General features: G+C 39.3%; 1 protein-coding gene across 2 annotated transcripts in view; it reads right to left on the reverse strand.

Annotated features, from left to right (window-relative positions):
• DNAH5 (dynein axonemal heavy chain 5) overlaps positions 1-23,500 on the reverse strand; it is a 253,591-nt gene that overhangs the window by 140,420 nt on the left and 89,671 nt on the right. For both annotated transcript variants that reach the window (XM_075062684.1, XM_075062685.1), the window contains exons 31-43: positions 21,976-22,139; positions 21,305-21,461; positions 19,558-19,770; positions 18,926-19,150; positions 17,499-17,671; positions 15,532-15,710; positions 14,454-14,641; positions 13,522-13,716; positions 11,742-11,876; positions 10,781-10,888; positions 5,005-5,158; positions 2,637-2,783; positions 1,085-1,326 (exon numbers count right to left, since the gene is read on the reverse strand). In XM_075062684.1, the coding sequence (XP_074918785.1) occupies positions 1,085-1,326; positions 2,637-2,783; positions 5,005-5,158; positions 10,781-10,888; positions 11,742-11,876; positions 13,522-13,716; positions 14,454-14,641; positions 15,532-15,710; positions 17,499-17,671; positions 18,926-19,150; positions 19,558-19,770; positions 21,305-21,461; positions 21,976-22,139 (2,280 nt within the window). The remainder of the gene's footprint in view (positions 1-1,084; positions 1,327-2,636; positions 2,784-5,004; positions 5,159-10,780; positions 10,889-11,741; positions 11,877-13,521; positions 13,717-14,453; positions 14,642-15,531; positions 15,711-17,498; positions 17,672-18,925; positions 19,151-19,557; positions 19,771-21,304; positions 21,462-21,975; positions 22,140-23,500) is intronic.

The following is a 23,500-nucleotide window of genomic DNA, read 5'->3' on the forward strand; positions in this document are numbered from 1 at the left end:
TTTTAGTGTTTTTTTGCTTTCTTTGTCCCTTTGTCTAATTCCCGCTCTTTTATCTGTATAAATAAGACTGTTTAGGTCTTGCATGGTGCTCACATTATCTGGGTGTATTAGCAGAGCGCTGTGCTAATAAAACAGAGTGGTCTGACAAACTGTGAGTTCTGAGTCTAACTTTGACAGCCGGGCTGGTTTGTTTATCTGCCCCATCCGCAGGTCCAGCTGAGAGCCGTGGATCGCTGCTCCGGGTCGCTCCCATTGGCCCAGAGCAGTGATCCACGGACACTGGGAGCCGCGATCGGCCGGACCTGCGGACGGGGCAGTTAAACAAACCGGTCCAGCCCACCAGGGGCTTTCCCTACACAAGCAGCCACCTCTGTTTGAGAAACCCTGACCTAAGACAAACAATACCTGTTTTGTCAATTAGCTAATACTGGTACTAGACATTCTGTGGATAAATCAGAGGAAATGTTAGAGCCCAATGTACTGGTTCCATTACCCTTAGTTCTAGGAAGGGGGTAAGGTCCTTTAGGTGGGCTGATGCAATACTTGTCTTGAAGCTGAAGAGGGAATAGGAAGACATGGAGGAACATGGCACCACAGAGTATATCCATGATGCCCTCTCCCCAACCCTTACCTTGTCTGAATTAGATTCACTGCACTAGCAGCTATTGGGTGCTTGGTATTTTTGAAAATCAGGCCCTTTGTTTAAGAGCCTAAATATATCTTTAGGATTTTGGCTTTAGGTTCCATACTCTTAAACACAGACTGAAATTCCAGAATGAAAAAGTGGAAAGTGTAATAGACCACCCAAGCTTCTAAACATTTAAATCTTTCAGTATTCAGTACCACCACCTGGGGCATAGCTATGTTAAATGATCATCTGACAGTATGTCTAAGAGACACTACAATTAATGCATTTACATAGTGTTTCAATTGAATAAATAGACTGGATAAAATGAGTATCCCCAAGTTATAACCTAAGCACAATGAGCTACTTGAAAATCATTGATATTCAACACTCATTAAATATACCTAACTGATAAACTTCTACCAATATATAGAATCATCTAATTATTGTGGACCATACCTCGAGAACAGGGCTCCAGCTGAGAACTGACGAACTCATGAAAACCATGCCATTCCTTGACACAGTAGCAGGGGAAGCATTGTCAATATTATGAGGCTCAAACACTATTTTACAGTTTGGTGCCATCGGAATACGGTCTCCATTAGCTAGTGTTAGGGTTCTATTATCATCCAGTACAGAGTTCAGGTTCTCAATCCAAATAGCATCAACAGGACCATCAAGAACTATCCAGATGTGCTCACCTGCAATCCAAAGAACATGCCTATAAAGCAAATCATATGGTCTCACAAGCATTATCTAATTATACTTTATTGTACAGAATATTGCACACTAAGTCTAATTGTAACAACAAGAAATACAAAAGGAACTGTATCAATTCAGTTTCTACCAGTTTGAAATAAAGCATTTGATCTGTTTTTGTCCATATCCAAATGCTTATCTGTCCCACAACACATAAAGGTAGCATTATCTGCCCAACACCTGGTAATGCTTGTAATACTCTGGTCAACAGCTTCATGGATTTTTACTATCTCCCATCTTAAGACTTTTAGCTCTTCATATAAACTCTCATTTAATTAAATCATCAAAACTCAGGGTAGAAATTCTGTACTAAAAAAAAAAAAAAAAAAAAAAACTCTACAAACCTTCTGGTTCCAAAGGTTTTGATAAAGCTCAAACGAGAATTCCTAAACTAAGTAGGAAATATAGTTAATACTAGTTGTCAGAAAATCGTTAGGCACAATTTCATGTAGTTTTACACTAACTTTTACTGTTCTGATCCAGCTCCCACTGGAGTTTATGGCCATTTTTCCATCTACTTTATTGGGAGTTGGATCAGTCTTTATTTCAACGGGTTTTTGTCCTGCAGAAGCACAATAATCAGTCTTAGATAGGAGACATTTGCAATATTGTGAAGTCTTTTTAGGCCAGTTAATCTATAGACAATATTACCAAATTTCAACTACAGAAATTTACCTTAAACAATTTTTATCAATAGAGAAATGACTATGCAATAGTCAAATACTACCTGACTGTAGTCACCAGTGACCCAGTTTTTGAGCTAGAATATTGAGTAGTCAAGTAAAGTAATATACAACAAATTTATAATATGGGGCTAAATACAAGTCTCCTTTGAATAAATGAATGTTTCTGCCTAAAAATGGATGGTGTGACCAGGCAAGGTTTTTCCTTTGTTTCATTTACACACTGAAATCCCAAGTGCCTGTTAACATGGGTACACAAATACAGAAAGGAGCAGAGTGGGTTCTTCCCTATAAGTTTTTCAAAGCCATCCCCTTAACGTCCAGCAGCAGGTGCAAAATTACACAAAAGGATACCTCCTCTTTAATCCTACGACCAATCCTTCAAAAAAAGGATTGGGAAAATTACTGGAACAGGATTTGCCATTTTGCAACCTAAAGATGACACATTCTGAGTAGTGATTATTACCTCTCCATGCAAGGAGGTCTTACTTTTGAAACCATGTTAGTTATTTGCTTGGAAACAGCTTTTTTGATTAATGCTTTGGTTGGTTGATTGTTGTATGATTTACCTTTCTTGGCTCTCAAAGTTTTCCTCCACAGAGTGGAGAAAATCCCATCTGTCCAGTCATTGGTTGCTACATCAAGGCGACCAAACATCTGAGGTGCTGTGATAGCTTTAGGATTCATTCTCATTTCACGGTGTGGCTGTCCGCAATCTGCAAAGGTCAAATCAATCTGTCAACTTTCAGTATTTCAAGCCAAATGTCATGGTACGGTATTACACTAACTTACCACACAAAATTACATGGTTGTTAGTGGTTTACTACTATCAGAACTGCATGATTACTCTGAAATTCATTTCTTCGTGTACATCAAATTGATAATTAGAGCTATCAAAAATTAACAATAAAGTACTCTGTCCATGCATGATGTAAAAGGGGAATCCATGCATTGACAAGTAAAGGAGAGCACAACAACATAATGACAGGTATTCAAGGCAGCGATTCTTTAAACTAAATAGCTCCAAAGCCTTTAATTTTCAATGTACTTTTCTATATCTTGTGCTTGTAGTACCACACCCAGAAACTTTGGACTAACCAAATTAAATTGTAGTTGCATGATTACAGAACTTCTCAAGCAGCCACAGGGAATGCATTTATATCACAGCATCTGACCTTTAATATCCCTTTATTAATACAAGACTATGTTTCATTTTCCAAAAATGTTTAATGTTTGATCAGCAGTAGAGATGTAACAAAATGTGAGCTCTAATAATCCTGAGTAAAGTATAGAAAATGGATCTTTAAAAATATGACTTGTATTGCAAGGACATTTTTCATTTTAAATACCAGTAGTGCCCAGAAGTGTAAAATTTTAATGCTGTGCAAATAATTATGCAGTTTTGCAAATCATAACCTTACAAAACTACTGCAGTATATTGTCATCTGTGGACATTATTACTTCAGATATTCAGACTGACAGATGTGGTGCATCATCTATATCTTGGCAATGTTCAGTAAAAAGTTCTGCAGAAACATACAAAAAACTCTAAGAAGGTACCATATTGCCTTTGTGTTCTTTTCTGAATGAGAGCCTAAATTAAAAGATTATTTTGATCCTATGCTGGCTTTAACTGAACCAAGATATTGCATGGAAGTGTATTACAGTTTGTCCTCTCTCTTCACAACTATTCCTTTACACTACATTTTCACAGGCAACTTGGCAAGTCTAGCAGGAATCATATAAAACCAATGCTGTGAAGTAGTCAGGTAATAAATAGCCTCACAGAGCCATCTACAGCAATAGATAACTATTGACTGGCATAGAGAATAAGAAAGAAGATATTTAACTCTTGAATTGAACTAGTGTTAGGTTATGTTTGTTACTTTTGTGCACTCCTTGGATAGTATTTCTGTACCATTACTATTTACATTATGTACTAGTAACTGTATGTGCATGCATAAAGTTACCCAGGTATTTATCTACACTATTTATAAGTAGAAATTCACTGCATTTTCAAGAGATGCTTTTGTGAACCTAAGGAACTGAAGACACAATTTGTAAAAATTTTGGTCCTTGGAGGTCAGGTCTGAAATTTAGTGTCCTTAAAAAATAAGATTGAGGGTCAGGCCCAAAGGTCTAGTGACAATGCTCTTATTTACCATATCAAAGACCTGGATTTGAAGTCTTGGCTCCAGACCGTTCCTTCCAGGGACAATAAATACGGAGAAAGCTGCAGAAGCAACATGCTTAGTTTTGCTACAGGAGATGGGCAAAAATTGCCTCAAAAAGTTACCACTCCATCCCAAATATTAAAGTTTTAAAAAACAGAATCCAAAACCCCATCAAATCCTTCTTTGGACTAGAAAGAAGATGGCCAACACATAGAACCCTGAGAGTATGAAATGGGCGGCAAGAAGGGAAAATGGTCATAATTTAGAACTATGAGAAAATAAGGTAGATTTCTGGAGAGAAAGATGATCATCTTCTTATGCCAATAAAAATCCTTGCATTGGGCCTGTTTGATCATCTTCCACAATTATTCCTCATTAAGGGAATCTTCAACATTTCTTCAGCTCTGTCCTTTGAGACACCCACCTACCCACCCTTCCAGCCATTGTGTTCCTTATTTTGCCACATCTCTTAAATGAAAGTCTCTGACACTCATACTGGTAAATTGAATGTAATGCAAGTACATGAGATCTTCTCCAAGGTGTTATCAGTTTTTCCTTCTTAATTTGTTTTAATATGCTGCAAAAAATTTAGAGAAGTAACCCTTGTTACTAATCAGTCATGAAGATTTGTGCGCTAGGGCACCATACACTAAACCTCATCCTTACAATGCTTTATCCCCTCAGGTAAAAGTAAACATTGTAAATTATTTGCAAGAATACCAGAATTGTACATCTGCTTTACACAACACACATGGCTCCATACCTGTCATGGATTTCATCAGAATGTGGATGCAAGTACTTTTACCTGCCCCACTAGGACCTAAGGCCATCATTCCATGCCTTACTTTCTGTGTTTCATACAGCTGGATAACTTTCAGTTTCCAAGGAGGATGACTAATTAGGCCAGCTTCTTCAACCTGTGGATATTGACATAAATCCAAACTATTGCTTCTTTTATGCATCAAAACAATTTGATAATCAGATTCAAGGTATAGATGCATTACAAGATCCTGATCATATATAATTTTGTATTAAGTTTCAGTACTTCTAAAAGAGCACTGGTTGAAGCCAAGTAATACAACAGTTTCTACAGTGGAACTCAGTATCCCGTCTTTCACAGTGATTTGAGGAGAACATACAATTCCAACAACAAATAAGTTTTAATACTGAAGGGGCAAACTTCAACACTGATGCAAAATATGATTTATAATTTATTCTTGCAATGTTAGGTTGTTACAAACTTGCCTGCATTTCTACTGCATTTGTAGCAGACACTTACAATTATTTTCATAGACATGATTTTGGAGAATGTGATAAGCAAATAAAAATATAAGCATGTTAGTTAGTTATTTATATGAAAGGTTCAAGCTAAGGAAATTCTGAGGAAATCTATTTTTTAATCAACCTGACAGGCTCCTGCAGTGTCAAGGAAGAAAAAATGATGTTTATTATCCCAACTCTGGAATTCAAATTTAAGATTATTTTGGTTTAACATCCTATACTATTTTTATACTACATTTTGAAAAATTAAGTTATGATTCATGTTTTGTATATAGAACTACAAGTTAAAATGCTTCTGGAGGAACCTATGCAGCCACAGTATAACAATACCCTCTCCTGTCTTTTGCAACTCAGGGATGAGGTTACAAACCTCTAGTGCCTTTCCAAACTTGACTTTATGGACTGTGATGCGGATCTCTCAGCTGAGGGAAGGCAGCTCTACTGTAACATCTTGCCCCTTTTCAAATGGAGAAGGGACTACAGGGAAGTGGACAACCAAGGATCATCTTGAAATGAACTGCCATCATTGGAACTGATCCAGTAGACTCTGGCTGATGCTGCCACCTCAATATTTAACTTGACAAGTTGGGCTGATGTTCCCTCACAGACACTGTGAAGTTGAACAGAGGGTGCGGAGATTGTGCCTTTCTGCAGCCTGTTCTAAATTAGCTGCCTGAAATGACCACTGGGATTCCTCATCTTTCTTATACAGTAACTTGACAATGTCCCAAAGTCCATCCCATTCACACTTTGTTTTTGTTTTTGACAAACATATTTCTGAAGACTCCGATTGTAGCCTCTTTTTTCCTAGCTTTGACTGCAGTGAGCATCTCCTTGCTGATCCCTGGATGGCATCTGAAGGGCAGGGAATCCAGCACCAAGTTGGCATCAGGCAGCACTTAAGACTTAAAACAATACTACTCCTCATTAGATGGGGGAGGGAGGGATACTTTGGTCTCTAATGTTTGATAACCTTACACAGTTCAGAACAAAGAGCTGCCTGATAACTCAGCTGTAACAAACATTTTTGGTTTAATCTGACCCATTTTGGTCCATTAACTGGCAGCCTTCAAAGTCGGAGGCAACAAAAACTGATGATAGGTGTTAAGTTCAGCACCTCTGCAAACTTGTACATCCATGACTGTTGACTGCCAGTGATTATTAATGAGGACATGATCAATAATAGTGCTAGTGAAACCATATGGGCTGTACTAGGCCCCTGTTTGTGAATCTTTGAGTGATGGAACATTAAGTGAGTCATCACTATGTCATTGGCAGCCACAAATTCCAGCAGTTGCTGTCTGTCCTGTTCTGCCCAACACTGAGCTTCCCAAGCATACTTGCCCAGGTGTCATTATTCTTTCCTACTTGTGCACTGAAGTCTCCCAAGATCACTGTGCTACTGAAAGGAAAATGACCAGCGAAACCTTGCTAAAGTACCATTCTGGTATCATGCGTGTTGGTGGCAAATGTAAATTGGTGCCTGGAACATTCAAACATTGTATGACAGTTCTAAAGGTATCCTCATCAAGCAGTTGAAAATTCTGAGCAACAATAGCTACACTATCTAAAGTATGCTGGCCAAGAAATAGTAAAATATAGAGATGAGGGTTATACATTTTTGTTCTAAGGCTGCCCTGACAGGTTGCATCAGAAAGGGCTGGCCATTGTACTTTCACCCAATGCCTGACTGGCCTGGAGGGTGATTAGGATGACTTATCAGCATCTGATTACTTACTAGCTGTGGGTATCTTACCATCATCACAATATATAGTCCCACCACACTAAGGCCAACAATGCAGCTGCACATAATTTTTACCAGCAGCTGCAGCCACTCCTTAATGAATGCTTATGTAACTCCTTACCAAACACAAAAAGACAAGAACCCCCTCTCCAAAGATTAGGAGACAATGCCTTCTTTGATATCTCTTCAAGTTTAAAGATGCTAATAATATTTTAAGTTTAAAAAAAAAATCTATCTTGAAACATAAAAGACCTTTATATAGGAAATAAGAGAGTTGGACTCATCTGAAATAGAATGTCAGCTCCTATTAAGACCTGATGAAACTAAAGATATCACAGAAAAAGGACTGAATGAAATAAAATTAAAACTACAACTTTTAAAGACATTCTGGGATTTTCTGCCACTAAGACAAAGGCAATTAGAACCCTGCTGCATATGCATTAGCAGATGGTATCTTCAGCTCATGATTAAGCAAACAAGACCAGCCCATAAGCATATTGAGCCAGATGGTGACAGTGGCTGAAAGAAGTGCATTTTCCTCCTCCTATGAAATTATGGAAGAAGCATGTAAATGTCTCTGAATTCAGAAAGCAAGCTGCAACACTCTGCTCCTATCATCACAGCACTTATTCTCAGCACTAAACTCAGCTCAAACTGTTCATTCCATCACTACAAACAAGCAAACAGCAACAAGGCAGCAAGAAGAACAAAGCAGCGGCAACCTTCCAGGCCAACACTGCCTCTGCAACATGACGTGACAAAGACTTCAGTTTCATGGGTGAGATGGAATCTGCAGAAGTGCTGCCAAGGGATTAGATTTAAGATTTTCTTGTAATGATTTTACTAGGAAAGTGGAATGCTACTGTAACTTAAAATACTAACAGCTTCTTCTATTAAACACCCAATTATTTAGACTGTGCATTCCTTAAGAGGGGTATAGAACTGCTGACATTTCTCCCCACCCAGAAGGGTTTGACACCATGGCAGTGTGTTCTTCAGGCCCTTTTTTCTTAGGGCTACAACTTTATTTCTTCTACATAAAACTATTTCAAAACATCAGTCATTCCTTCACCCTAATCTGGGGTCTTCTGCAGGGATCTATCTATTCCCTATGGGTTTCCACTGTACAGGCCACTTGCCTGAGAATCATATGGTGTTCCCAGATCTACTACAGGAGCCAGTCTGCACCACAGCCTCCTGCAGAAGCCTTCCAGTTCTCTGCAGCTCTCCCTCTAACTGGCCTACTTGCTGACTTTTATAATCACCTGATCCCTAGCTGATCCATTTCAGCTGGAAGGTGAGGCTGGGCCCAACTTCCATTAAAGAGCCAGCCATCTGTGACATAGAGACTTATGCTCATCTTGGTAAACAGAAATAGTGCGATTTAATTTGAATTTAAGATTTTTAATATTCATTAATTTGCCTGTCTCCAGATGGCTCCTTGGGATGGTTTCTTTTAAATCACTAAGTCAAAAACTCTTCAGTTTCTTAAGACATAGCTAAATCTACACTATGAGCTGGGGGGTGAGTCTCCTACTCATGGATACACATCCAATTAGCTCTCAGTGAGCTAATGTGAGTATAAACAGTATTGTAGCTACAGAAGAGGCATAGCTGAGCCCTGCTGAGTACATACCCATTGGTTTCAGGGGGGGTTATATTCAACATAGCTCAGCCATGCCTCCACTGCCTCTACCAGTGCTACCTTGGCTACATTGCTATTTATATTCATACTAGCTTTAGGAGAGCTAGTGTGAGTACGTGTACGTGAGCAAGGGAAATCTTGCCACTAGCAGGCAGTGTACATGTAACCTTAGTAAAGATGACTTATCTCTGCCCATTCATGAACTGCCCAACTATACCCCATTTTAGTAATCTATGATACACTGAGACTGTACTCACTACGTACCCACTACTTCACTTTTCGTTTACCTAGAGGAGAGCAGTCCCACCAGGGTAGACTGATTCTCAGAAGGTGTAACCCCTGTTGATATCTCGCTACAGAGAAATTTTCAGAAGAGATTGTATCTGAAGTACCCATTGTTTATTTTTTCTGTTCTATTTGTTCTGTTGTATTGTTATTTTTCTCTTGAACCATAAAATAATTGGTTAATTGTGATTATTTGTCTTTAATCATGGTGTCCCCTAAAGCATTACAAAAAAAACCCAAAAAAAAAACAACAACCCTGTGATTAAATAATGGGAGTGTCATCCCCAAACTGGCATTTATAAAGACAGTTATAAGTTCTGGCCTATCATCTCTTGTTTCACAAAACTACAATTTTTTTAGTAATTTCGGAGATAAAAGTACTTGGCTCTCAACCAGTTGAAACACCCTTTTCTACCCCACAATACCAGAACTTGGGAGGATGGGCATTTTCCCTTTGATATGAGCTTGTGATTAGTTTTGCACTAAGCAAGAATCTCAAAGTCTACGATCTTTAAGCTTCAAACACATCTCAGAAATAAGTATTATATCCATTTACAGACAAGTAAGCTCAGAAGGTGAGGGGTTAAGTGATTTGTCCTGTGTCACAACCAACCAGTAAAAAGCTCATGTTAAGGAAACAGGACTTTAGGCTCCTTGTCCTCTGATCTATCCATTGGAAAACTCTGCCTCTCTGAAGCACAACAGTCAGAACCCTTGCAATTATTTATCTTAGCCAAAGATTCTCATTTATACAAACTTATGTTCTGTTTTAAACTCAGGCTGTTTGGCAAAAGTATCTGATGATTTTCTGTTTCACAAGTTTTATTACACACTGTAAAATAGTTCCCTTTACCCACTGTATATGAATAGCTTGTCTTTATTTCACTGAATGCCCTCTTGTTTGTGTATTATGGGAACACACAACTGACCTTTATACTCTCATGTGCATATAACAAATATGACTAGGTGAGCAAATCCACATATTTAAATTGGTAAAGAAAATGTACTTCTCATGCACAATGTAGTATTTTAGATGGATAGTCAGGAAGTTTTGACGAATAGCTGAGAAAAGAAGCTGAGGAATAGTTACAGCATTGGACCCAAATTCAACATGGCTATTCATTTGAATTTATACTACTCAGCAAAGTTCTTATGGATGACTGCATATATGACCAGTGTGAGGGTTTTGAGTTATCTGAGGAAAAGAAACATCTGAAAATGTCCACTGGAGAAAAATATTCTTTCCATGCTCGGGTGTTTTATTTTTTAACTGCCTTTCCACAGCAATTCACTTCTGGGCTGAGAACAAGCATGACAAACGTCAGCCTCCAAAGAGTTACTTTATAGGTCATTGAAACTAGCATTCATGAATTTAAGTAACATTACGACAGATTCACTAGCATGTTACTATCCAATATTTATTTTCACTCAGCAAACTTATTCTTCCTGTATGGAATTTATTCATTTTCAAAAGGGTTTGATTATACTAATATATTACTGTGTTTATACTCTGCACACAACCAGGTTCTCCTACTCCTTTTGATATGCTGGGAAAATGCCATGCATCAAAAGATGGATTATTACCTGTTTGTTAATAGCAGCTTCTAGTTCTGGATAGCCTTCTTTGTCAAGCTGTATACTTGGAAACAGGTCTTCAATCAGACTCAAGAACAAGGGTTCATCTTCATCAATCTAACAAAAATTAGAAAACCATGAGGAAAATAAGACAAATGCAATCTAGCATAACCAATGTGCTTTAAGGTCAAACTCTGTACTATACCATGGGCCTAGAAATAACTGAAAACACAGAAGTAATCCAATTAGATTTCCAGGTGTGGAGGATGATGCAGAGAGAAGAATCCAGATATACTGAAGATGGAAGAAATGAAATTGCAAGTAGGCCTAATGGCCGTAAATTACTGTTATCAGATAACCAAAACATGTCCTGTGATTTTAGTTGTATATAAAAGTACAGATTGTAGTGATATTATAAATGAGTGATAGGCCTTCACTAGAATCTGGATAGACACAGGGAAGCAGACAATTAACACAAGAGTGCAAATCTGTGGCATGGTAATTGTAATACAGTTTTGTCAGTGACAGAGTAAGGAAATGATGGAGAGAAATTAGAAGGAGATCAAAATTATTCAGTTTTGAACATTTTGCTTTTGAAATAGTGTTTGGACCTTCACATGGCACCATACTCAGCTTGAGATAAGAACTGGACAGAAGACTACAACTCAGGTGTGGAGAAGCATAGCTGGGAATCACTTCCTAGAAGCAATAGCTGAAACCATGGGAATGGGGAGGTTGCCTACAAAGACAGAAGAGCCAAGACAAAACCCGAATCATGCCAACAAGAAGATGTAGCATTTCTGAACCACTGTTCAGAATGGTATCTGAACAACCAGATCACACAGAGCCACATCCAATCTTAAAGTGGCCCTCTTGACTGTCAACTTATACATTGGTTTATCAAATAAGAAAGTTAGATGTTTGACTCAAAGACAGACGATTACACAACATTTAGATCTGCATGACTTACCAATTTAGAAAGGTTCATATCTCTCAGAACACGCATGACAATAGTAGATTCTGTATCAGTGGGGTTTGCTCTTTTTGCTGCCCCTAGCGTGCGCAGCACTGACAATATATTCCTCAAACCAAAGTCATAATGCACCTAAGAGGTGTGATAAGTTTGAAAAATTAAACAATCCACTTTTCTTAACATATTGATTTAGCAGTTTATTTTCTACATGCAGGAAAACGATTCATAGCAAATATAACAAAGCCGGGGGCACCTCTACTGTGTAAGTCCACCTGACACCCAGTATACAGATTGCCTTTTAATTGCACGGTCTTGCACAAGTTACCTCACCTCTGTGTTGCAGTTTGCAGTCTGTTAAATGGGGATTATGATATTTACCCACCTCTGTAAAGCACAGATCTATGAATGAGAAGCTCAATTTCAGTGCCAAATTTTATCAGATGAGGTAATAATCTCCAAAGAGGCTGTTTTTCTTGCTCCCAGAGCAGGAGTGACAGGTAGAAGGGTTAAGGTTCATGGCAGTAGCAAATTAAGTTTAACAGCAATAGGTACTTGATCAGAACCTGAAGTACTGTAGCGATAATAGTATGCATAGGACACCTCGGTGGAGGGGTAAAGTTATGTATTTTCTTGTCTTGTTCTTTTATATTAAAAGTACACTTTCCCTTAATGGTAATGAAGGCCAAGATTCCTGTTTAGTCTGGCCATTTTGAAATTAAGAGTAGCAGTATTGATATTAGTTTACACCACTGCTGTGGGCTAAGAGACCAGTCCATTTAGGTACAAAAAAGGTCACTCTCCCATTACCCATATTTGATTTATCAACATAAATTAAAAGATATCCACCTCATGTACATATGCTATTAAGCAAACAATCTGGTTTGTTCAGAATGTAAGTCAGGGCAGAATTTGACTCAGTATTTAAAAACTCATTCATGGCAAAAATGTACAGTATGAACCACAATGAGTAAATTAAGTGTTTTTTCTCCATGATTTAAAGTTCCTCCAAGAGGATGCCATGCGGTCTTTGGTCACGGCCAGCTACCAAAACCCTTCCAGTGTTCTGGGAGGGAGGGGGACTATACAGAATCCCCTTCACAGTTCATCTACAGAAGTGCTTTAAGGTGGAATCCATGAGGCCTGAGGATGGACCCTTACTTCACACAAGTTTGCTATCTCCATGGAGAGGAGGTCAGCATTTTCTGGGTTCCCCATGGAGTATGAAATCAATTAGGTGGAATTTGAAGGATAGAGGCATGAGTGCCTTGAACACTTTTGCAGGAGGTGCTTTTGTTTGTTATGAGGCCTTTTTGGGGAAAGCAGGGACTGACTGAGTTTAATTTTATTTTTAAGAAGGCATCCTTCGATACATCCTTCGGCACTGTGACAGATGTTATTTCTTAAAAGAAGAATTCCTGAACATACACTACTAAACTAGGAAGCATAAAATAAACTAGATCCTTGAACTACTGCTTTACAGAGCAAGCATTTGCAAACATATAAACTCCAATTAGTTTTAATCTGCCTCTGCTCAGAGCCACATTTGTATCGTAAATGAGGTATGGCTCAGTCTCACCTCTTTGCACAGAAAGCAGTAAACCCAGAATAGAAGGTAAACCTCATAGAAAACAGAGAGCACCAACATCAGGTGACAATTCCTATTTGGGTTTTGTTTGTGTTGATGAACACCGATTAGCCCCCACTTCTCTGCACTAACTCTTCAGTTTTAAACATTAAATTAAAAGTCTTTCGAAAGGCAGTTTTCTGACAGTTTCACCTGCTTAGATAGCTGTTCCTCACATAACTTGTACAGAGTGAAGAATTTCCTTGCCAGTACAATGTTATCTATGAATCCACAGCTAGCCAGCTTGACACGAATTATTATCTGACGATCAGGAACCATCATGGCCACTGAACGGAAGTTTATCTTCAAGTTTTCAGGCAACTCTTGTCGCCCAGCATATCCTGGGTTCTGATTATGAGGAAAGAGTTTGTAGTTGACTTCACTGAATGTAACAAGATAAATAAGCAAAGATACTTCTACAGAAGTTAGAACAAAAGATTAACTATTATTATTAGATAAAGTATTTGTTACAAATTCTACACAGGATTGTTGATATACTACCAGAGTTTGGCTTTAATACATGTTTGCACTCTGAAGTACCCACAGACATGACTGAAAATGCACATATGGAGTCATGTATGATTACTACTTTGTCTTAGTACTTCTTATTCCCTTTAGCCTTGCATAGCTAACACAGTTGAACTGGTAAGAGCTGGATTTTATTTCTTCTTGTGCACCAGAATTATTTACCCAGTTTTAATCAGCTACACTTGTGCCAACCTGTTCCAGTTAATCTTATTGCATGGGTGTCAAAAGGTATAATTTGCAAGGCAACACACAGATTATAGATCACAAGAATAAATATCACTAGTTGACTTTCAAATCCCAGGTTGAGTCTGAATGAGTAGTTACTAGTACAAATAGGTTTACCAATGAATTGTGCAATTTGATCTGGAATCATTGAGGCTCAACCCTGTAAATCAGTTTTCTAACAAGGATTACTTCTCAGACTGGAAATTAGTTTTAAGAAACTAGTGACTTCGGCACCAGGGGGTTAGTAAGTACAGTAAACATACCAAATTGTAAGCAGTAAGTAATTTTAAGTATGGTATCACTGAAATCTCACATCCTCTCAGAGTACCTACCATAGTAAGGAATATTCCAAATTCAGGGTTCATTTCCACATTATCTCCATCAGTAAATAAAAAGTTCTTTTTACGCTCCTTCTTACACGTCAACACAATTGCAATTTGCTGTGCAGCTACTGATAATACAGGTAAGTCAATACGGTTAAATTCATCAAAGCAGCCCCAGGAGCCAGACTGAGCAAGACCTTGAACAGAAAGAAACCTCTGAACAGTCTAATGGAAAGCTCATATCAGAGGATTAAGAAACAGTAAAGTTGTCTTGACTTGGAAAGAAGATGAAAATCAACCCAAGTTTGAGACCAGTTTTCTAAAAATAACCGAGAAACTAGGTAAGGTGCAAATAACAGAACAGCTTGTAAAAGATATTTAGAGGTCTTAATCTGGTTGCTAATTTTGCACCTACCATCGCCCACTGGGACAACCAATTGCTAGCACAAAAGAAATAACCTAGACTTTCTCCCAACATTAATGAACTGTACACTGTGTTTGACAACATTAGCATTGCCCTTACAGAGCCTTTTGTACTTGATCAGCTTCTTTGAAGTGATATTGTTTGTGAAGAATTTAAAGTAAATATTTTATACAACATAGCAAGTCAGATTGCATCCTGTTTTCATACCAATTACACAACCGATTCAACAGCCTTTGACTTTAGTATTTACAAACTGTTTAACCTAAAAACATTTGTTTGTTTGTTTGTTTTAAAAAAAGGCTAAGTTAGTATTAAAGGAATATGGACATTTTGTTTTGTTTGGGCATCTCATGTAGCCAGTGTTATAAAATGGAATAACATTTGTTTTTGGAAGAATAAAAGTCAAGTTTCCTTTTAGAAAAGTCACCACAAAACCTAGTCAGAAAGGTTTCTGTTGAGCCATATCCTTTTAATAGGAAAAAATACTGCTAGTAATACAGGAACGTTTCTGTTGTCTTTGAAGCTGGTCTACATGAGAAACACTGTTATTGTAGAATACTGACCACTAATGTAAACGGTAGGCCATAACTGTTAAGTATATACTAGATTTCATTTTAAAAAGGGGTGTTTCAATTTGGGACTTCTAGTCATGGGAATTCTCACCTTTGAAGATTCTTCCTAGTCCTCTGAAATCCATCTGGTCTGAACAGTTGAAGACTACAACATATTTACCAAGGCATCTCCCCATATCTTTAGTAGTTTCAGTTTTGCCTGTCCCTGCAGGTCCAGCAGGTGCTCCACCCATGTTCATTCCCAGGGCCTGAGCCAAAGTGATGTAACATCTACACGGAAACAGACTGTTATTAGGTATCTGCATTGTTCAGGTACCCACGTCTGCTTGATGGCCTAACCGAAAAATGCATCAGTGTGATTTGAGGCCCAGTTCTGGCACAAGGAAAGCCCTCAATTAACAAGCTTCATTAGCATTTCTGCTGTGGGACAGATATCATCCAATTTATTTGAGGAGAAATGCTCCACATCAGAAGTCTTTGGCTTTTTACTGGCCACTTCAGAGCCACCTTATTACCTCATCCTGTGCACAATAGGAGAGAAGACTGCAGGGGATGTCCATTGGTGAGTGGAAGCTCATGAGGAAGGAATAGACAACAGCTCCAGAACACCTGTTTCAACAATTTTACCTTGCCTAATTGCTCAAATTACTTTAGCTGAAGTGACTCACAAAGTAGCTAATATGTAGAGTGAAGCAAAATCCTGTATTCACCTCTTGGACAGTGAAATGTATTATATCTTTTCCATCTTTCACTCTTATGAGTCTATGACAGGGGAGGGCAAACTACGGTCTGTGGGCCAGATCCAGCCCATCAGGGATTTCAATCTGGCCCGCTGGATTGCCACACCTGTGGTGCTCCTGGAAGCAGCTGGCACCATGTCCCTGTGGCTCCTGGAGGATGTGGGGAGGGCAGAGGGCTGGAGGGAGCAGGCACCACCCCCTGCATCTCCCATTAGCCAGGAACAGGGAACCGCGGCCAATGGGAGCTTTGGGCGTGGTACCCACAGAGAGGGCAGTGTATGGCAGAGCTGCCTGCCCCACCGCACCCCTAGGAGCCACTGCCAGACATGCTGGCCACTTCCGGGAGCAGTGTAGAACCAGGGGAGGTAGGGAGTCTGCCTTAGCCCCACTGTGCACCGCTGCCACCCCGGAACTGCTCGAGGTAAGCGGAGCCAGACCAGAGCCTGCATCCTGAATCCCTTCTGCACCACAACCCCCTGCCCTTGAGCCCCCTGATGCACCCCTCCTGCCCCCCGACCTCCTACCCTGAGCCCCCTCCTGCACCCCAACCCCTTGCCATGAGCCCCTTCCTGCACACCGCACCCCTTCTCACACCCCACACTCCCTCACACACCTCTGCCCCAGCCCTACATTAAAGGCCCTGCATACAATTTCCCCAAGCAGATGTGGCCCTCGGGCCAAAAAGTTTGCCCACCCATGGTCTATGATGTGACCTGATGCAAATTCCGATTCAATGAAATTGACCCAATAACAAGGTCAGATGAAGACCTTACAGATGCTGGAGATAGCAAAAAATAGCAAAATTCATATTGGTTATTTTGTGTTCATCAAGGATTCAGCCTGTCATCACAGTCATGCAGGTGGACCCCTACTTCCAAGCACATCCACACTGACTTCAGCTCTCCGATTTTATTAAACAATAGGAACTTAAGTTTGTGACTAAATCTGATCAGCATTCATTGGCATTTTCATGTGGAATTTTACTCATTTATTCTCATTTTTTTAAAACTAGACTATTTGTGTTAACTTTCCTCTAAATAACGTTTAGCTGTTTTATGTCACATATCAGCCAACATAAAGACTAACACAGCATACAGAAGTAATCGTGAATTTCTGAACATTATTACACATTGTAAAGGAAAACAACAAAAAATATGCCTTGATTCTCAGCTCATGCAAACCCACTGAATGTAAGACTGAACCAGACATAAATCAGAACAAAATTCGGCCCCAAATAAGCAAAACTTTGAGACAATCCTTGTGGTGAGAAGCCAAAAACTGTGAACGTTTGTTTGGGTAAGTAATCAAGCTTTGTTACCGGTCAGTGAGAGGAGTTATGACAAGCCTGTCAGTACAGCCTAAGAATTCATTCTGGTATGTAAAACCCACATCAGTGATGTTAATCATCATCTTGTCGGAATCTTCTTTGAAGTAAAATCTACATTGTTTCAACCATTCAAAGTCTGTAGGGCTCTTGACATGCATACGGCACTAGGAAAATAAAAATAAAAAAATCCTCAACGGAGCTAACTGATTAAAATAGGTATTTTGCATTTATATAGCATATTATGTTAGCAGATCTCTAAGAGCCAGATTAGAGCACCACTGGAAATTCAGTAAATTCAGTGGTGACCTGCAGCAGCTAGCAACATTACACACACCTGCTGTGTAATGGGGGCAGAATTTTGGGCCAGTTTTTTGGTGGGGTACCATGGAATCTAGTGACCTCAGACTTTATGATATTTTCCAAGAGTCCTAAACACAGCTAAACAGCATGGAATTCTGTCTTGGAAAGATGGAGGGCTCATTCAGTCCAGCTACCATTTGATTATATCATTTTTAGGAATCTAAGAACCTGATTCTCAACTGCCTTCCACCTTGGAGGCTCACACCTGTGCAAAGAGCATGTAAAATGCCACCAGATCAGAAAGAGGAAGGGAGTAGAGAAGAATTTCAAGAAATGAGGTAGGACATAGAACAAAAGCTTTTTTACATGTGGGTGTTACAGTGTTCAGATACAATAAAAACTGTGACAGAGAAGTGGTTAAAAAAGGGAAGCTGTCCTGTAAAGATGAGACTTTGGGAGGGATTCTCTCCCAAACTATCCCTTATCTAAAATGTACTTTTTTAAATTCCTAAATAGGAAAGGTTGGTGGAAGTAGGGAAATGTGGGTTTTGACTGGCTAAAGGGGAGAGGAAAGGGTAGCCACAACCTTCTTTCTCGAGATCCCCAAAAGCAATGGAGTAATATAAGCTCCTGCGGGTTTTTTTAGACTTTGGAAATCTGAGCACTCCTTGGGTGGTAAATTATGTACAGTTGGCAAGTTCTCTCATGACCTCCTGAAGGTTTGAAAAAAAATCTCCAGGTTTCTTTCCAAAACAAGCAGTTTTGTTTTCCTTTATCTGTCTCATTCTGGAGTACCATGGATGCAGCAGATGAGAGATGCAATTTATTAATTTTACAACCAGCATGAGCCAATATTTCTACAGAACTATTATCTACATTGTAGAGCTATGCATACACCTCAGAATTTATCCATGGATCAACTCTAACCTGGGCTGCAGTAGTGCAAGCTGCCTCACAGTATCCCATCACCAAACATCACAGGAATGAAATGGAGAATCAATCACTAGATGTAGGCGTGCATATCATTTTAATGTTTGAAAGGACATATTCAACAGCCATAGAGTCATGTTTAAATATAATACTGTGACAGCACACAAAAGGCTACACTGAACGCTTACCAGATCATCAAAGATGTCCCTCTGGTGCACGTGGATAGTGATTAGTGTCTCATATTTAATTCGCTCCACTGGACTGAGGTCTTTGGTTGTCATGTCTATCAGAGTGTTTAACAGATCTAAGAAAGATTGGTTTGTCTTCTGCATTATTTTTTTATCATATCTGGCATTAGTCAATGCCTCTTCTGAGTCTCTTGTCCAAATCATCTGGATTCCCAATAACCCAACCTTGTGAAAAAACAAACAGCATGCTCTGTGGCGTTTTTTCAGTTAGCATACATAAATATGCTTTTCTATTAATACTTAATAACTTACTCAATAAAATTAAATACCTTACAATGTGTTAAAAGGTGTAACTCATGCCTTCATCACAGAAGTAAAATAATGTAAGTTTATATCCCAAGTCTAGATCTATTTGGTGTACAAATGTGATGCCTTTTGAAAAATCAACAGGAGCTGCACACATCTGAGGACAACTTATTTTTTAAATCGAGGTTCACTCAAACATATTTTCTCCTCATCCCACTAATATATTTGCACTGTTATAGCGCTGTTTATTAGTAGATCTCAAAAAGCTTTACAAATAATTTTATTAGCTTTGTTTATTAGCTCCTCACCCATTTTAATAAGCTTACCTGGGCTGGGAAAGAAGAAAGAAATTCAATCAACTGAAATCCAGTTTCCTGGATATCCATAGCTGCCTGGCGAATGACAATATGTAATGAGGACTGGGATTCCTTTAAGAGAGAATTGAGCCAGACTTCCACATTACCCTCGGCCATTACAGGTTTATCCAATTCAATTGTCTCACCCTCTCGAGAACAAATTGACAGAATGCGATCATAGATCTAGTTGAAACCAAAAAATACATTGTCATATACAGAACATTATTGCTATGAGTTTATCATTTCTCCAACATCTCCACAACACAATTCACTATTTTTAATCCTGGTAATTTACTGAACAGATCAGGTTTTACCTACCAAAAGAAATGAGCTACAGTAACAAATTAATCACTACTGATCCTGGTAGGGCTTATTCAGAACCAGGGTTTCCTTTAACAGTGTTTTAGCAATAACTGAAGCAAACTTTCAAATGAATAACAGGCTGTAAGATGATCTCACCTGTTAAGTTTTACTTCTATTTTCATGTTAGTGCCTAGAGACCCCAATGATCTAGGCACTATACAGATGCACTCACTACGCCTGAAGTCTTAAACTGAAAAACAGACCAAGAGTGGGATGCTGAGGAACTGAGTGATTAAGGAACTTGTCCAAAGTCACACAGACAATCATTTTCAGAGTCAGAAGCCAAATCAGTGTCTGGTTATTAATTCAATGCCTTATCCTCAAGATTATACTTAATTGATAAGAGGGATTTTTAAAGCTCCTGAAGGTCTTCAGTACACAAAGCAATAGCACTTGTGCTTGTGAAATCTGTAGTCATTTTTGTAAGTCTCTCCACCAAAAACCTAAAGGCTCAGTGTCTCATTGTTTCCCTACCCCCCAGTAGATTTGCTAAGGGTGAAATCAGAATGCAAAAAGACTTCTTACATTGTACACCCCCACAGGTGGACACACTTGCAGTTCCAGTATTCCCATAACCACCAGGGCTGCTCTAGGAATATGCCAATACCAGTACAAACCTCCCCAGAATGTAACTAGTGAACTCGTGATACTATATACCTTGAGTGAAAAAGCATGTTTTGTTTGGAATAGGGAGGAGGTGGGAAATAACCTAAAATCCCAGTAGTCAACTGTCACAGATATTAAACACTTGGCCTTACAGGTCTGTCTTCATAAAAAATAAAAAACAGCCATTCTTGTTTTGCCTGTTTTCTAACTCTAACACCTGGGTTTCAAAGTTCAACTGGAAAGTGATTGGTTTTAAGTTTTGCAAGTGATATCGTGAGTGAGGATTACCTAGACAGGGGAAAAATTATTTCTAACCAAAAAAAATGATATACACACACAGGGCACATACCTGCGGGAATCTAGTTCTTTTTCATTGGAAATGCAGGGGAAATTTTATAATAGAACATAAGTTTCTCTTTTCCATGACAGATGTGTATTTTCAAAAGTCTAATCTCCTATGAAGAAAGTGTCAGTGTTTAAAACCGCTAACATGATATCATGTTCCGAAGCCAATATATAGGTGCAAGTCTCTGAACTACCATCCTCTCTAAACACAATTAATGTTATGTGAGCTAAGATTCGGAACCCAAGTCCCCTGAGGAAAAAATCTAATCAGCACTAGAGCACTCAAGATTCTTTGTGGATCGGCTGCATGGACCATTTACCTGTAAAACTTTGCATTTAACAAACACTGTGCATTGCTTGCCAATTTGCTAGACAAGTGTGGCAAGATTAGAGCAGTGCCCACCTTTTCATGGAATCTGACAGTTTTAATGTTGTCAAAGACATTCAGCAGGTGAGCCTGTATAGTGTGAGAGTCTGATGCCTGGCCAAGTATCTCCAAGAGAGCAGGGTCCGACACAAAGAAGAACCGAGGAAAAGAAAGTCGCTTTTTCTCAAGGTACCTGAGTTTAAAAGAAACAAGCCTCATGGTGGTAATTTATTCAGCACTGCCTTCATAAGGTGAGCTTCATCTTATCCCTTTGGTGATGGGAGACCAAAGTTTTCTCAACACAACATATTAATACAGTTTTCATTAGTGGTAATAATAGCAGTTCAGACCAACTGTGCCCCAATGGGTTAAGATTCTGCTTTAATGCTACCATTTGGAATCACAGATTATCTCGTTGCACAAAGCCAGTGGAAGTTACAGATCACTCAGAATAGTAATTAAAAATTTAAGAGTGCAGTTCTAGCTTGCTGAAGTTGGATGCATTTGTTGAAAGGGTTGCTAATGAACTCCATGTCAGGTTTCCTTTACTTCAAAATTAAGTTATGGACTAACTTGCACAGAAAATAAGCCTGCACCCCGGACCCAATGCATGAGATAAGCACTGAAGGAATTATTCTGTTATCGAGTCCTGTGGTTGTGCTATTTATCACCATTTTCTTGGAGTTGTACCCTAATAACAGTCTTACCCTGTAAGTGACTTCTGACAGATTTCGAGCTGTTCTAACAAGTGTGGCAGAAGCTGCCCCATGGTTTCATCTCCAACACAGCATTGGACCACATTTGGCATCTCATGGGCCCGCGTCAAGATCTTCACCCATGATTTATCTATGTTAGAGAAACGCTTGGCTTCCTATGGGGAAAGTAGGGGGAAACAGGTCACCTACATAACTGAGATCTTCAATTCAGATAGAATGAATTCTGAATTCATAAATGCTGCTAAAACTAATCTCCAGACCACTCAGATTTTGTCAGTTATCGCCACAGAACCTCAACTTTGGTAGGTGTAATACAGGCTAGGTATTCTCTGTCAAAACTTTTACATTTCATAGACTCATAGACTCGTAGGTCAGAAGGGACCAATATGATCATCTAGTCTGACCTCCTGCACAAAGCAGGCCACAGAACTGTACTCATACACTTTTATTACAACCCCTAACACATGACTGAGTTATTGAAGTCCTCAAAATTGTGGTTTGAAGACCTCAAGCTGCAGAGAATCCATCAGCAGGTGACCCATGCCCCACGCTGCAGAGGAAGGCAAAAAACCTCCAGGGCCCCTGCCAATCCGCCCTGGAGGAAAATTCCTTCCCGACCCCAAATATGGCGATCAGCTAAACCCTGAGCATGTGGGCAAGACTCACCAGTCACCAGCCAGCACCCAGGAAAGAATCTCTGCAGTAACTCAGTCCCATCCATCCAACATCCCCTCACAGACCATTGAGCAGACTTATATTGCTGATTAATCCAAGATCAATTGCCCAAATTAAACTATCCCCATCATATCATCCCCTCCATATTACTTATCAAGCTTAGTCTTAAAGCCAGATAAGATAAGTCTTTTGCCCCACTACTTCGCCTCGGAGGCTGTTCCAGAACTTCACTCCCCTAATGGTTAGAAACCTTCGTCTAATTTCAAGTCTAAACTTCCTAATATCCAGTTTGTACCCATTTGTTCCTTGTGCCTACATTAGTACTAAGCTTAAATAATTCCTCTATCCTCCCTAACGTTAATCCCCCTGATATAATTTATATAGAGCAAGCATATCCCCCCCCGGAGCCTTCTTTTGGCCAGGCTAAAAAGAAGCCAAGCTCTTTGAGTCTCCTTTCATAAGGCAGAGTTTCCATTCCTCGGATCATCCTAGTAGCCCGTCTCTGAACCTGTTCCAGTTTGAATTCATCCTTCTTAAACATGGACACCAGAACTGCACACAATATTCCAGGTGGGGTCTCACCAGCGCCTTATATAACGGTACTAACACCTCCTTATCCTTGCTGGAAATACCTCGCCTGATGCACCCTAAAACCGCATTTTGCTTTTTTTAAGGCCATATCGCATTGGCGGCTCATAGACATCCTGCTATCAACACAATACCCAAGGTCCTTCTCCTCCTCTGTTGCTTCCAACTGATGCGTCCCCAATGTATATCTAAAATTCTTATTATTAATCCCTAAGTGCATGACCTTGCACTTTTCACTATTATATTTCATCCT

Source organism: Chelonoidis abingdonii, chromosome 2 (assembly GCF_003597395.2).
Source record: "Chelonoidis abingdonii isolate Lonesome George chromosome 2, CheloAbing_2.0, whole genome shotgun sequence".
Lineage (NCBI taxonomy): Eukaryota > Metazoa > Chordata > Testudines > Testudinidae > Chelonoidis > Chelonoidis abingdonii.